The sequence below is a fragment of the Odocoileus virginianus genome, chromosome 11 (assembly GCF_023699985.2).
Source record: "Odocoileus virginianus isolate 20LAN1187 ecotype Illinois chromosome 11, Ovbor_1.2, whole genome shotgun sequence".
Taxonomy (NCBI): Eukaryota; Metazoa; Chordata; class Mammalia; order Artiodactyla; family Cervidae; genus Odocoileus; species Odocoileus virginianus.
This window is the reverse complement of record NC_069684.1, coordinates 13,020,911-13,036,355: the sequence shown is the minus strand read 5'-3', so window position 1 is coordinate 13,036,355 and position 15,445 is coordinate 13,020,911. Positions and strand designations below refer to the sequence as shown.

General features: G+C 36.2%; 1 protein-coding gene and 1 long non-coding RNA gene across 2 annotated transcripts in view; one reads left to right on the top strand and one right to left on the bottom strand.

Moving 5' to 3' along the window:
• LOC139037444 (uncharacterized) overlaps positions 1-12,562 on the bottom strand; it is a 111,073-nt gene extending 98,511 nt beyond the window's left edge. The window contains exons 1-2 of the long non-coding RNA XR_011490267.1: positions 12,465-12,562; positions 8,544-8,696 (exon numbers count right to left, since the gene is read on the bottom strand). This is a non-coding gene — a long non-coding RNA (uncharacterized lncRNA). The remainder of the gene's footprint in view (positions 1-8,543; positions 8,697-12,464) is intronic.
• The window catches only part of HMCN1 (hemicentin 1), a 514,767-nt gene extending 499,719 nt beyond the window's left edge, over positions 1-15,048 (top strand). The window contains exons 106-107 of the mRNA XM_070473938.1: positions 12,027-12,153; positions 13,651-15,048. Coding sequence (XP_070330039.1) covers positions 12,027-12,153; positions 13,651-14,017 — 494 coding nt within the window. The 3' untranslated portion in view covers positions 14,018-15,048. The remainder of the gene's footprint in view (positions 1-12,026; positions 12,154-13,650) is intronic.
• The last annotated feature ends 397 nt before the right edge of the window (positions 15,049-15,445 follow it).

The following is a 15,445-nucleotide window of genomic DNA, read 5'->3' as shown; positions in this document are numbered from 1 at the left end:
ATGAGTCAGACTTATCTTTAATCATTGCTTTTGCAAGCAACAAAAGCAGAAGACAATTAAGCAAAGGAAAATTTGAGAAACATTTTTGGTATGGTCTTAGAAGAAGGCACAGGAATGCCTAAACCAGTTCATATCACATATGAACTAAACCTCTTCAGACATGTGTTCACAATCCAGCTAAGAAGAAAGGAGAAATGGGATGAATGCTCAGTAATCCTATGTACTTCAGTGTTAAGCATTATTTTATACTTTGTTTTAGTGATCAGTGGGGAATTGATTAACTCATTCATTCTTTGAATCAATTGATGAATACCAATCATTTTCTAGAAATTCAGGATGCACTAGGTTAAAACAGGTGAATAAGCTACACTATTTCCTTTATGATCTTAGAGTCTAGTGGATACAGACATGCAAATAAGTGCTTAATCAACATACAAACTTCTATTACTAGGTGTTACAACGGAGTTTTAGACAATGTGTAGTGATGGTAGAAAGAAAAAAAAAAATCAATCTCAATTGTACCCTCTTCACACAAAAATGTGAAAGGAGCATTGTATTTTGATGAAATGTAGTATGTTGCAGTGTGTACTTAGAGCAAAAATGTATGAATTTACCTAAATTGTCAAAATCTAAGAAACCAGTTCTATGGACCAAAAAAAAAAAAATAACTAAGAATATTATTTAGGTCTTTAAAAGCTCTGAATTTTATTCATCTCTGTCCTATATGAAAGACTTCCCTTTACAAAACACTTACTAGGATGCAGCTCATGGAAATGTGTTCTGGAAGGCAAGAGCAGGATGGACAGTGGCTTCACCTGGGTCACTGTAAGCCTCCCCACCCTTACTTACCCCATTCACCCAACATACTCCCTCAGAACCCCCACTGGTCATGTGAACACAATAATAAACTTTGCACCAGTCATCCTTCACCAAACATTTATGAAAAGCCTGCCCTAGGAAGAACATTTTACTAAGTTTGAAATACTGGAATAACATATCTACATTATAGTTTTACATTTTTCTGAAACAGTTGTTAGCTCATTTTAATCAGCAGTATAGCTTTGTTAAGAACAATAATTCGGGCCCATTCTAGAGATGATAAAACCAATTCTTAGAGTGATTATGTGAGTCTCAGTGTCTACCATCGAGAACAAGGGTAGGACTTGATCACAGATTTCACAATGTTTAGGATGGTCCTTTGTTTCTCCTATGATGCTGTGAACACTAGCATCATTGTAGTGTGGCAGCAGAGAGATGTAAGAGTGCTCACATTGTCCATATCTTACAACTTTCTCCAGCTCTTTAACCCAAGAATCCTTCTGAAGGGGAGGCAGTGTACAACGATACCATTACTCTCTCTACAGGTGCAGCAGGTACCAAGGAAGGAAGGAAGGGGATAGATACTGAAGCATTTGGAGTAACCCAGTGGACTACAAACTCCTTAGCCAGATTTTTAAGGCTTATATTATGTCATATTCTCATTAGAGGATTTTTTTCTCCTTTATATTTTGCCAGTATTTTTTTTTAGTTGCCCTTGTCACTCATTCAATTCCAAACATTTTTCCACTTTCACTTGTGCTCCAGAGAGTGGAAAATAATGTGCACAAATCAGAAACAGGCATCATCTAAAACATTTGCAATTTAAGCAAGTTACATATTTTTGTGATTTTTTAAAAAGGACATGAGAGAAAACAATTACAACCTTTAAAGAAGTCTCCACTCTAAAGAATAACTTGGAGTCTTTTATGGCTTTAGAAAGTGTTTGAGACATTTATGAGGAACAAAAGACTACTTTTCATTCCCAGATGAATTTTTGAAGCTTTATACCTTAGTGTTAGAGACATCAATAATAAAAGGGATACTAAAGTGAATTTGACTTTGAACATTGACAGAAACTAGTCAAAAGTAGAAGTCATCAGACTGCAAAATGAAAAGCAAAAACATGACCAAGCATAATTTTCCCCAAAAGCAGAGAGGAGAAACTGAAAAATGTGTATACTAATTTTAAGCCCCACTAATTCAATTCCAATCCCAAAGAAGGGCAATGCCAAAAATGTTCAAACGATTGCACAATTGCACTCATTTCACATGCTCACAAGGTAATGCTAAAAATCCTTCAAGCTAGGCTTCAATAGTACATGAACTGAGAACTTCCAGATATACAAACTGGATTTAGAAAAGGCAGAGAAACCAGGGATCAAACTGCCATCTGTTGGATCATAGAAAAAGGAAGAGAATTCCAGAAAAAAAAATCTACTTCTGCTTCAGTGACTATGCTAAAGCCTTTGACTGTGTGGATCACAGCAAACTATGGAAAATTCTTAAAGAGATGGGAATACCAGACCACCTTAACCTGCCTCCTGAGAAACCTGTATGCAGGTCAAGAAGCAACAGTTAGAACTGGACATGGACAATGGACTGGTTCCAAATTGGGAGAGGATTATGTCAAAGCTGAATACTGTCACCCTGCTAATTGAACTTATATGCAGAGTACATCATGTGAAATGCCAGTCTGGATAAATCACAGGCTGGAATCAAGATTGTCCGGAGAAATATCAATAAGCTCAGATATGCAGATGATGCCACCCTTACCGGCAGAAAGTGAAGAGGAACTAAAGAGCCTCTGGATGAGGGTGAAAAGGGAGAGTGAAAGTGGGCTTGAAACTCGAACAATCAAAAATCTTAAGATCACGGCATCTGCCCCCATCACTTCATGGCGAATAGATGGAGAAACAAAGGAAACAGTGACAGATTTTATTTTCTTGGCTCCAAAATCACTGTGGACAATGCTGCAGCCATGAAATTAAAAGACACTTGCTCCTGGGAAGAAAAGCTATGACAAACCTAGACAGAATGTTAAAAACCAGACATCACTTTGTCAACAAAGGTCCATATAGTCAAAGCTACGGTTTTTCCAGTAGTCATGTATGGATGTGAGAGTTGGACCATAAAGAAGGCTGAGCGCTGAAGAATTGATGCTTTTGAACTGTGGTGTTGGAGAAGACTCTTGAGAGTCCCTTGGACTTCAAGGAGATCCAACCAGTCCATCCTACAGGAAATCAGTCCTGAATATTCTTTGGAAGGACTGAGGCTGAAGCTCCAATACTTTGGCCACCTGATGCAAAGAGCCAACTCATTGGAAAAGACCCTGATGCTGGGAAAGACTGAAGGCAGGAGAAGAAGGGGACAACAGAGGATGAGATGGTTGGATGGCACCACTGACTCAATGGACATGAATTTGAGCAAGCTCTAGGAGATGGTGAAGGACAGGGAAACCTGGCATGCTGCAGTCCATGGGGTTGCAAAGAGTAGAACACAACCAAGTGACTGAACAACAATCTAATTCTAAAAGTGTTAAAATACTCTGTCTTGGTATTGCCTTCAAAATGCATAATCTATCCAAGTTTTTAAGAAGCAATTCATGTCTATTGAGAATCTGAATTACTTTATACTCTCTATAAGACAAATGTTTATTCTGAATTACTTTTTTAATACATCCAGAAGCACTTGGTTAAATGCATTCCTATGTTCTAAAGCTATTACTGTGAAAGTTTTTCAACTCATCTTGGTATACTTCTCTTGTAGCAATAATATTTGTCTGAGAAGCCTATACTTTAATTTTTTATCACAATAATTTTAATAATATTTTGTAATTTTATATAATATTATGTAGAGTTATTTAAATTAATTGTATGATATTTTATATAATTATATAATATCTTACAAAAAACAGATATTGCCACACTGTCAGTTTAAAGAAGGTAGCCTGATTGCTCCACCTTTTCTGGCTACTTTTTTTTAAGACTAGTGACTAAAGTGAGTGAACAAAGTGAGCAGATTGAATGCCTTAAAGATACTTACTCCTGAGGAGACAGTGACAGACAGAAGACAAAGAAAGGTTACCTTCTCAGAAGCTCAAATACTTTGTGAAAGCTCTTCTATGGGAGGTGTACATTACTATGGAGCTAGGGACAAACACTTTGTATATCAGATTCTGACACTGACATATTCATATTCAGCCAATGGAAATAGGTGATAAAGTAGCTGTTCTTACTATGTATAAATGTATATCTAGATTCTGGCCTCCAAGCCACCATTTTCATAGACCCTAACAGTCCACTGGCCCATGTTTATGTATGAGTTCACTATAAAAATTAGAGCTAAAATGAAATTTGGAATATGGATGGGAGGGGAATGGGATTTTTTTATGATAGCAAAGATTAGGTTAATTGAATTTCTTTCACATTTTCCCAAAGGTCTTTTCACTTCATTCTGAGACAATTTCATTTTGTCAAGGAGATGGAACACTTCCAACAGATAAAAATCATAATTAGAAGTTGGTTTGCAGAGTCAAAAGGCAAGATTTAACTGAAATCATGTTTCTGTTTCATTCCTGGAGGAAAACTAATCCTGTTGTAAAAGGAGTAATAGAAAGCACATTATGTCATTATCAGGCTCAAGTCCCAGCTCTTCCCACCAGAGGGCAGACACCAGAAGCAAAAATAACTACAGTCCAGCAGCGTACAGAACCAAGTCCAGAAATGCAGATCAGAACCTACCCTAGAACCACGTGGTCCCTGGCCCTTTGGTGACAAAAGGGGCGTGTACTGCTGGGACACAGAGGACATCCCCCATAGAGGCCACTTCTCCCAAGGTCAAGAAACATAACTAACCTTCCACATACATAAAAATACAAATAGAAATCTAGACAAAGACTTCCCTGGTGGTACTGTGGATAGGAATCCACCTACCAATGCAGGGGACACAGGTTTGATCCCTGGTCCAGAAAGATTCTGCATGCCATGGAGCACCTAAGCCCATGTGCCACAACTACTGAAGCCTGCACACTCTAGGGCCCGTGAGTCACAACTGCTGAGCTTGCATGCTGCAACTCCTGAAGCCCCTGTGCTGTAGAGCCAGCGAGAAACTACTGGGCTCACGTGCTGCCCCTGTTGAAGCCCGTGTGCCTAGAGCCTGCACTCTGCAACAAGGGAAGCCACCACGATGAGAAGCCCTATGCACCACAGCTAGAGAGGAGCCCCCACTCTCTGCAACTTGAGAAAGCCTGCACACACCGATGAAGACCCAGGGAAACCAAAGATTTTTTAAAAATAAGAAAGAAATCCAGGTGAAAGGAGATAACAGAGGAGTGTGTTCTAGACAAAGAACAAGATAAACCCCCAGAACAATTAAGTGACATGGAGATAGGCAATCTACCTGAGAAAGAGTTCAGAGTAATGATTGTAATAATGATCCAACAACTCAGGTAAAGAATGGATGCACAGTGCAAAAACCTGTAAGAAATTTTTAGCAAAGAGTTAGAAAATATAAAGAACAGCCAAAAAGTTGAAGAATACAATAATTGAAGTGAAAAACACCCTAGAAGGAATCAATAGCTGGATAAATGAGGCAGAAGAATGTATAGGTGAGCTGGAAGACAGAATGGTACAAGTCAGTACTGCATAAAATATTAAAAAAAAAGTGAGAAGAAATGAGGGCAGTTTGAGACCTGAGACAATGTCAAATGCACCAACATTTGCCTTATAGAGGTCCCAGAAGGAGGAGAGGGAGAGAAAGGGCCTGAGAAGATATTTGAAGAGACAGTAACTGAAAACTTTCCTAATGTGCAAAAGGAAGCAGTAACCCAAAGCCCAGGAAGTGCAAAAACTACCATACAGGATCAACTCAAGGAGGAACATGCCCATACACATAGTAATCAAACTAGCAGAAAATATTAAAAGCAACAAATAACATACAAGGGACCCCCATAAGGTTGTTGTCTTGATTTTTTATCTGAAACTCTGGCTAGAGGAGAGTGGCACGGTATATTTAAAGTGATGAAAGTGAAAAACCTACAAACAAGATTACTCTTCCCAGTAAGACTCATTCAAATTTTGACAGAAATCTAAAGCTTTACAGACAAGCAAAAGCCAAAAGAACTCAATACCACCAAACCAGCTTTACAAAAAAAAATGCTAAAGAAATTGCTCTAGGCAAGAAAAGTCTACAACTAGAAACAAGCAAATGAGGAAATGGGAAAGCTCATCAGTAAAGGCAAACCTACCGAAAAGGTAGGAAATCATCCACGTTCAAATGTGATATTGCAACCAGTAATCATGAGAGGAGGAGAGTAAAACTTCAGGATACTTGAAGTGCATTTGAAATTAAGAAATCAGCAACTTAAAACAATCGTGTGTATACCTAGACTGCTGTATCAAAACCTCAAGGCAACTGCAAATCAACTTTGTAATAAGTATATACAAAAAAGAAAAAGGAATCCAAACTCTGAACATAGTCATCAAATCACAAGAGAACAAGAGGGGGAAAAAAATGACCTTCAAAAGCAAACCCAAAAGAATTAACAAAATGGCAATAAGAACATACATAGATAACTATCTTAAATGTAAATGAATTAAATGCTTGAACCAAAAGACATAGATACAAATGAATGAATGCGTACAAAAACAAGACCCATATATACGCTGCCTAAAAGAGACCCATTTCAGATCTAGAAGCCATGAAGACAAAGTAAGGAATGGTTTAAAAGATGCCGTGTATACAGATATCAAAAGAAAGCTGGAGTAGCAAAAGTCATGTCAGATAAAATAGACTTTAAAATAAAGACATCTACAAGAGACAAAGAAGCATACTACATAAATGATCAAGGAATCAATCCAAGAAGAAGAGAGAGCAATTGTAAATATACATGCACCCATAGGATACACAATGGGACACATAGGAACACAATGTAGGAAATCATCCACATTTAAATATGATACTGAAACCAGTAATCATGAGAGAAGGAGAGTAAAAATTCAGGATACTTGAAGTGCATTTGAAATTAAGAAATTAGCAACTTAAAACAATTGTGTGTATACCTAGACTGCTATATCAAAATCTCATATTCAAGGCAGTTAACAGACATAAAAGGAGAAATTAATAGTAACACAATACTAGGGGGGACACTTTTAACACTCACCCCACTTACCTCAATGGACAGATGATCCAGGCAGAAAATCAATAAGAAAACAGATGCCTTAAAAGACACATTAGTCGAGATGAACTTAATTGGTATATATAGAGCATTCCATTTGAAAGCAACAGAATACAGATTCCTTTCAAGTGCACATGGAACATTCTCCAGGACTGACATGTGGTACCTGTACAAGTACAGTTGAAGTATGTACTCAGCCACAAAGCAAGCCTCAATAAATTTAAGAAAAATGAAATCTTATCAAGCATCTTTTCTGACCACAGCACTATGAAATTAGACATCAACTACAAGAAAAAACTGCACAAAACAGAAACACATGGAGGCTTAACACTGTGCTACTAAATAACAAATGGATCACTGAAGAAATCCAAGAGGAAATCAAAAAAATACCTAGAGATAAATGAAAACAGAAACATGATGATCCAAAACATGGAACACAGCAAAAGCAGTTCTAAGAAAAAAGTTAATAGCTATACAAGCTTACCTCAGGAAACAAGAAAAATCTGAAACTACCTAACTTTACACCTAAAGCAACTAGAGAAAGAACAAAACAAAACCCAAAGTTAATTAAAAGGAAAGAAAGCATAAAGATCAGATCAGAAATAAATGAAATACAGAGGAAGAAAACAATAGTAAAGATCAGCAAAACTAAAAGGTGGTTCTTCAAAAAAGAATGTATGTATGTATATGTATAACTGAATCACTTTGCTATACACCTGAACAGAACATTGCAAGTCAAGTATACATAAAATTTTTAAAAATAAAAATGTCAAATATTAAAAGAAATAAATAAAAATAAAAGCTGATTTTTTTGTAAAGATAAACAAAATTGATAAACCTTTAGCCAGACTCATCCAGAAAAACAGGGAGATAGCCCAAATCAATAAAATCATAAATGAGAAAGAAGTTACTGTCGACACCACAGAAATACAAAGGCCCATACTAAAAGCAACTATTTGTCAATAAAATCAACAACCTACAAGAAATATGCAAATTCTTAGAAAGATACAATCTCCCAAGAGTGAAAAATGAAGAAAAAGAAAACATGAACAGACCAATTTTAAATACTAAAATTGAATCTGTGATTTTAAAAACTCCCCCCAAAGATACCATATCAGATGACTTCACAGGCAAATCTATAAAGCATTCATAGAAGAGTTAACACCTAAATCTTTTGAAAAGATTCCAAAAACTTGCAGAGGAAGGAATACTTCCAAACTCATTCAATGAGGCCACCATCGCTCTGATACCAAAACCAAAGATACCACAAAAAAGAAAAATTACATACAGATGTCACTGATATAGATGCAAAAATATTAAATTACTAGCAAACTGAATCCAACATTACATTAAAAGGATCATACACCATGATTGAAATTCCAGGGATGCAAGATTTTTCAGTATCCACAAATCAGTGTGATACACCACAGTCACAAACTGAATTAAAAACTATATGATCATTGCAATAGATGCAGAAAAAGCTTTTGATAAAATTCAATACCCATTTATGATAAAAAGTTCTCCAGAAAGTGGCATAGGGGGAACTTACCTCAACATCATAAAGCCATTTTGACAACCCCTATTCACAGCTAACATCCAAGTCAGTGGTGAAAAGTTGAAAGTATTTCCTCTAAGTTCAGAAACAAGACCAAGGATGAAGGATATCCACTTGGCACTTTTATTCAACAGAATTATGGAAGTCCTAGACATGTTAGAGAAGAAAAAGAGATGAAAGGAATCCAAATTGGAAAAGGAGTAATAAAACTGTCACTGTTTGCAGATGACATGATACTATACATAGAAAATTCTAAAGATGCTACCAGAAAATTACTAGAGCTCAATAATTGCAGTACAATTGCTGGACACAGTTAATACACTGAAATACTTTCTTTTTCTATACACTAACAGTTACCATTGCATCAAAAAGAATAAAATACCTTGGAATAAACCTACCTAAGGTGGCACAAGACCTGTAGTCTAAAAACTATGAGATGCTGATGAAAGAAATCAAAGATAACACAAAGAAGAAGGATATACAATATTCTTGGATTGTAACAATCAATATTGTCAAAATGAGTATACCACCCAAGATAATCTACATATTCAGTGCAATTGCTATCAAATTACCAATGGCATTTTTCACAGAATAAGAAATTTTAAAATTTGTATGGAAGCAAAAAAGACCCCAAATATCCAAAGAAATCTTGAGAAAGTAAAACAAAGCTGGAGGAAACAGGCTCCCTGACTTCAGACTATACTCAAAGCAGTAGTCATCAATATAACATGGTACTGGCACAAAAACAGAAATACTGATCAATGGAACAGGAGAGAAAGCTCAGAAACAAACCAACACACCTATGGTCAATTAATCTACAACAAAGGAGGCAAGAATATACAATAGCAAAAATACAGTTTCTTCAATAAGTGGTGCTGGGAAAACTAAACAAACGCATGTAAAATAGTGAAATTAGAACGTCCTCTAACACCATAAAAATAAACACAAAATGGATTATAACCTAAATGTAAAACCAGATATCATAAAACTTTTGGGGGAAGACATAGGCAGGATACATAAATAGCAGCAATATCTTTTTAGATCTATCTCCTGTGTAATGAAAATAAAAATTTAAATTAAAAAGAAAATCTTTAAAAATGAGACCTAAATAAACTTATAAACTTATGCACAGCAAAGGAAATCATAAACAAAATGTAAAAGACTACCCACAGAATGGAAGAAAATCCCTGACAAGGGATTAATCTCCAAAATATATAAACAGCTCATTTTCCAAAAAATGGGTAAAAGATCTAAATAAACATTTCTGCAAAGAAGATATACAGGTGGCCAACAGGCACATGAAAAGATGCTCAATATCATTAATTATTAGAAAAATGCAAATCAAAACTACAACGAGGTATCATTTCACACCACTCAGAATGGCCATTATCCAAAAATCTACAAATAATAAATGCTGGAGAGGGTGTGGAGAATAAGAAGCCCTCCTGCATTGTTGGTGGGAATGTAAACTGTTATAGCCACTATGGAGAACAATATGCAGGCTCCTTGAAAAGCTAAAAGTAGAGCTATCCTGCTTTTTTTGCTCCTGCAGCTTTACTTCTGGGCATATATCTAGAGAAAACCATAATTTGAAAATACACATTCGCCCCAGTGTTCATTGCAGTGCTATTTACAACAGCCAAGACATGGAAGCAACCTAAATGTCTATTGACATGAATGGATGAAGATGTGGCATATATATACAATGAAATATTAGTCATAAAAAGAATAAAAAAGGATAAAATAATGTCATTCTCAGCAACATGGATGGATCTAGAGATTACCATACTAAGAGAAGTCAGAGAAATATAAAGTAACATGTGCTATCACTTAAATGTGGAATCTAAAATAAAAAAAGATACAAGTAAACTTTCATACAAAACAGAAATAGACCCACAGACAGAAAACCAACTTATGATTACCAAAGGGAAAAGGGAGTTGGAGGGAGGGATAAATTGAAAAATTAGGACTGACATACACACTACTATATATAACATAGATAACCAACAAGGATCTACTATATAGCACAGGGAACTATATCCAATATTTTGTAATAAACTAAGAGAAAATAATCTGAAAAAGTATATATATATACACACACACATATATATATATAAATAACTGAATCACTTTGCTGTACACTGGATTAACACAGCATTATAAATCAACTATACTTCAATAAGAAAAAAGTTTTTTAATCTGAATGGAAATTAATTCCCTGAAATAGTTGCCTGCTATCATAACTGCTGGGAGTTTTCATGTACTACCAAGGGAATACAGATACCACAGTTTGAAACTATTGCTGTAAAATATGATTCTTAACTTTGGGGTCTCAACATCCCTTAAATTATGTTGAACTCTACAGGCCCTTTTATCCAGAAAAGTCAGTCAATCTGAGTCTTGCTTCATCTCTCTTGCTAACTCGAACACACATACCTACATACTCAATGTACATAAATGGTTTCATTCGCAGATCCCCTAATGCTTAAATATGGACCTCAAGTTTAAAATCATGGCTTAGAAACACTCATTTTCAGGAACTCAAAAAAATGTTTCTTTTGGCTTTATCTTGATGCTTTTTAATTTTAGTGATTTAAATGTGTGTGTTTTTTTTAAACAAAACAAAACTTTGTGTAGAAAACAAAGAGCATTTCATTTGCCTGTTTCCCCAATATCCTAGGGAGAGTACCCTACCTGTAACAACTGAGGATGGATTTTACATAGTTTGGATTTGATCAAACTTGAATTATGGTTCTTGGGTCATCCATTTGATCCTGTTTTTTTTTTGTTTTCTTTTTCTATATTCTGTATGTCTCCACAAGTCTTCCTTGAATGTATAACTTCTTTAAATTTCTACTACCCAACCTCCTACCCAGTAATTTGACCTTACAAAATATTAGGGAAAGATCAAGGATCATTAATGTTTTAAAGAGATTTTTCACTCCAAGAGGTGCACATGTGTCTTTTAAATTTTTAGCTTGTTTTTAGTGAATTTAAGGTATTATTGGCTTTACAAAACTCAAATGCATTCTATTTCCCAAGTGTAAAAAAAAGATTTTTTTCTTCGTAGCTTCCCTTCTACTTTCATAGCTCTTATTTTTCAATGTCTTCTCACATTTTTTTTTTTTTTAAACCTCAGAACAATCAATCTGGGAAACAGCACATCCAAGAATCAAGATCCCCACTTGGTGGGTGAAGAAGCTTAGGTGCAGCTACCAAGTTCATTCTTGGGGAAGAGAAAGCTAACCCTCAATATTCCAGGCAAACATCCACAATGCCTGCCCTGATGGCCTCTTCTGACCCAACTTGCTGATGCTATGTGTTCCTTGTGCTATTGTAGATATTGATGAGTGTCTGGAACAGAATGTGCGCTGTGGGCCAAATCGCATGTGCTTCAACATGAGAGGAAGCTACCCTACCCTGATGGCCTCTTCTGACCCAACTTGCTGATGCTATGTGTTCCTTGTGCTATTGTAGATATTGATGAGTGTCTGGAACAGAATGTGCGCTGTGGGCCAAATCGCATGTGCTTCAACATGAGAGGAAGCTACCGTTGCATTGAGACACCCTGTCCACCTGACTACCAACGGGATCCTGTGTCAGGGTATGTCTTGCCTTCTTTTCCCAGGCATGCTTTTGAAAATCCTTCTTCCTCTCTCTCCTTGACCAACAAGCCCTGTCTGCGGTCATCTTCCTCACTCATGGGAAGTCAATAATCCGTCAGCGTTAGGGGTTTACAGCGTGATCCTTCTTCAGAGAGTGGGCAAAAAAATGAATTCATCCTGCAGCAGCAACTGCCAGCTTTGAGCTGCCAGAGTTTCCTGGAACAGGTCTGCTCAGTGTGTAATGCACCAGGCAACATCTAGAATCCTTCCTCAGCAGGGAGCATTTTATAGGATGATAGAGCCTACCTACCTTTGTCTCTCTTCTCTTGGTGTTGCCTCAGGGTTTTCAGGGCTCTCAGCTTTTAGAGCATTCGCTCTAAGAAGTACCACGGTTGTTACAGTGATGGGTCATCATGACTCCATGGGAGTGTGGAGGAGACCAAGGATGAGTCAGTAGTCTGTTCATTCACATCTCATCTTGTTTACAAATTCTGCTGTCTGAAACACTGTCTTGCTTTGTTTTCTCCCTCCCCTTACAGAAATGTTGCACTCTGTTTAGGCACCAAGTTGGTGGGGTGCTTGGAAAATGAGATAATGGCCATCATGAATAGGCTCCACTAATGAGGAGGTAGTTCTGAAACCAAACGCTGGTTGGATCTCACTTTGTTTTCCTCAGTGGTGACTCCCATGTTACTGTAACATGGTCAAGTGTGTGCTGCCCAGGATTCATTCAAAACCTATTTGTAATCTGTCTGAGGGGGTACGGAAGGGGGAAGATTAAAAATAGAGACTTATCAGACTTTTAAAAATACTATGAGTGAAGAATCTGTATCTTCAGAACAATGTCCTTTGTGCATTTTTTTTTGTTTTACTCTCTATTACCAGTGATTTCTGGCACACAATTTCAAAGTCATGACGACTCAAACAACTACTGTGGGCTCTGGAAAAAGAAAATATACTATTTTAAATCTAAAATGATGTGGAAAGCAAATACTGAAAAGAAAGTTGTGTTTTTGTGGTTTTTTTGGAGTCGTAATTGATGTTTTATTACTTTTAGAAAAATAAACCAATGTCAATATATTCTATTTCTGTTTTCGAATAGTCTTAGGGTAGATGTTAAAATTTTAAAGTCATTTATAGTCCTCTCTTTAAGAAGTCCTTGTTTCCAATATATATGCAGATGTTTCTCTTTCCAAAACTGACTTTTCATCTTAAAGATGTTCTGTGGTACTTTTTTCGGTGGTTCAAAAGCTTCTGATTTTAATGGAGCTGAGAGAGAAATATATGACTCTAGACCAGCACACTCTCATCAGGCATCTGGCATCTGGTTTCAGTTAATAACACAGACCATAGGGTGAGCCTTAGTATATTGCAGTCAGACTGTCTCCTGCCTTTAATGCCCCAAAATTATCATGGATCATGATCACCTGCATCATGCCTTCTCCTGCTTCCAAGCCAAGATAACTTTATATATTTCATGTGATTATTGTCCTTAGGTTCTGCCTCAAGAACTGTCCACCCAATGATTTGGAATGTGCCTTGAGTCCTTATGCCTTGGAATACAAACTTGTCTCCCTCCCGTTTGGAATAGCTGCCAATCAAGATTTGATCCGGCTGGTTGCATACACTCAAGACGGAGTGATGCATCCCAGGACAACTTTCCTCATGATAGATGAGGATCAGACTGTTCCCTTTGCCTTAAGGGATGAAAACCTGAAAGGAGTAGTGTACACAATACGACCACTACGAGAACCAGAGACCTACCGCATGAGGGTTCGAGCCTTATCCTACAGTGCCAATGGGACCATTGAATATCAGACCACATTCATAGTGTATATAGCTGTGTCTGCCTATCCATACTAAGCAGCTCTCCAAAGCGTAAATCCACATAATTAAGCCGCATTTACCGTGGGAATTAAGTTCCCTGAACAGCTGCAGTCTTGGCAACCTGAAAATGGTGCTGTTCTGTCTTTTGTGTGTGCCTTCCTTGGTGCAGCTGGGGTATTTTCATGATCCCACCATGGTCATATCTTTTGGTAAGGTCTAGAAAAGTCTCGTAGTATTTTCTTTATTTATTACACTGGAGCAGTTCCTTTGCAAGGATTATTCTGAACATTTAACAGGACCCATCAGTGATGTTTTATAGTAACATAGTAGCTAAGATAATTTTGTAAAAAAGAAAAAAAAAATTCAAAGCCAAGTGAATTTGAGCATTTAACCATTTTGAGAATAATAAAGCTAGTTGCTGTGTGTTTTGATCAAAGCGTACTAAGTAACTTATGAAGATACTTTTAAGTATTAATACTTTATATTAATAATAGGACTTACATACTTATTTTCACTTTAAAAAGGAAAGAAATACCACTCATTATGGAAGTATAGTACAGCTTCTAGAAAGCTTTTTAATACCAAATGATGTTCACCTTGATTGAGCATCCAAAATAAGGAGATTATTTTCAGTAATTTTGTGGAACCAGCTGAACCAGTTATAATAGAAAAAAATATATTTGTCCTCAGTGATCATGGCATGGATCTTTGCTCCAACATTTTTAACATGGCTTTCCATTCAGTTAGCACCATAAATTTTACATTTTAGCATTTTTTAAATTTTCCTGTCAATTGGAAACAATTTTTTGAAACACCAATGGGGCAGTTTTGTTTTTCTTGAAAATCTTGTATGTTCAAATTAGCATAATGTTAAACGTCAATACACTGTACATTGTGGTAACAGACTCTGGAAGCAATTGCCGAGATGTATTGTATTTTTATGAAGTGTATATATATATTACCTTAGTGTGTATTTTCTTTATAATATCTTGATGGACTTTTTTAAAGTTATTTTATAAAAAAATTGTTCCAGTAAAACCTGCCTAAATAAAATTTTCACATCTTAACTTTTTTTAAAACCTAAATTTGATTTCTTATACCCAAAATAAATATTAAAAATTTATAGACATACATACATGTATGTGTCATACATATCATGATTTAATCTTCACAACTCTTGAAATAGTATTATTCATATTTTATATGTCCACATCCTGGGATTCAGATAACCTATGTAACTTCCTTAAGACAACACAGCTAATTAATGGCAAAAATGGCATACCTTCTACATCTCATAACTCCAAGTTAAATGATGTCTCCATTTCATGAGAGTTTTCTTACTTAGACAGTTTTATATTTCATCAAGTGATTTCATCTACCTGTGATAGCTAATAAACTAACAAAGGCCTAATCATGGCCTGTGATTGAAGAATTTTTACCTAGATCACATTATTCAAAGAAACC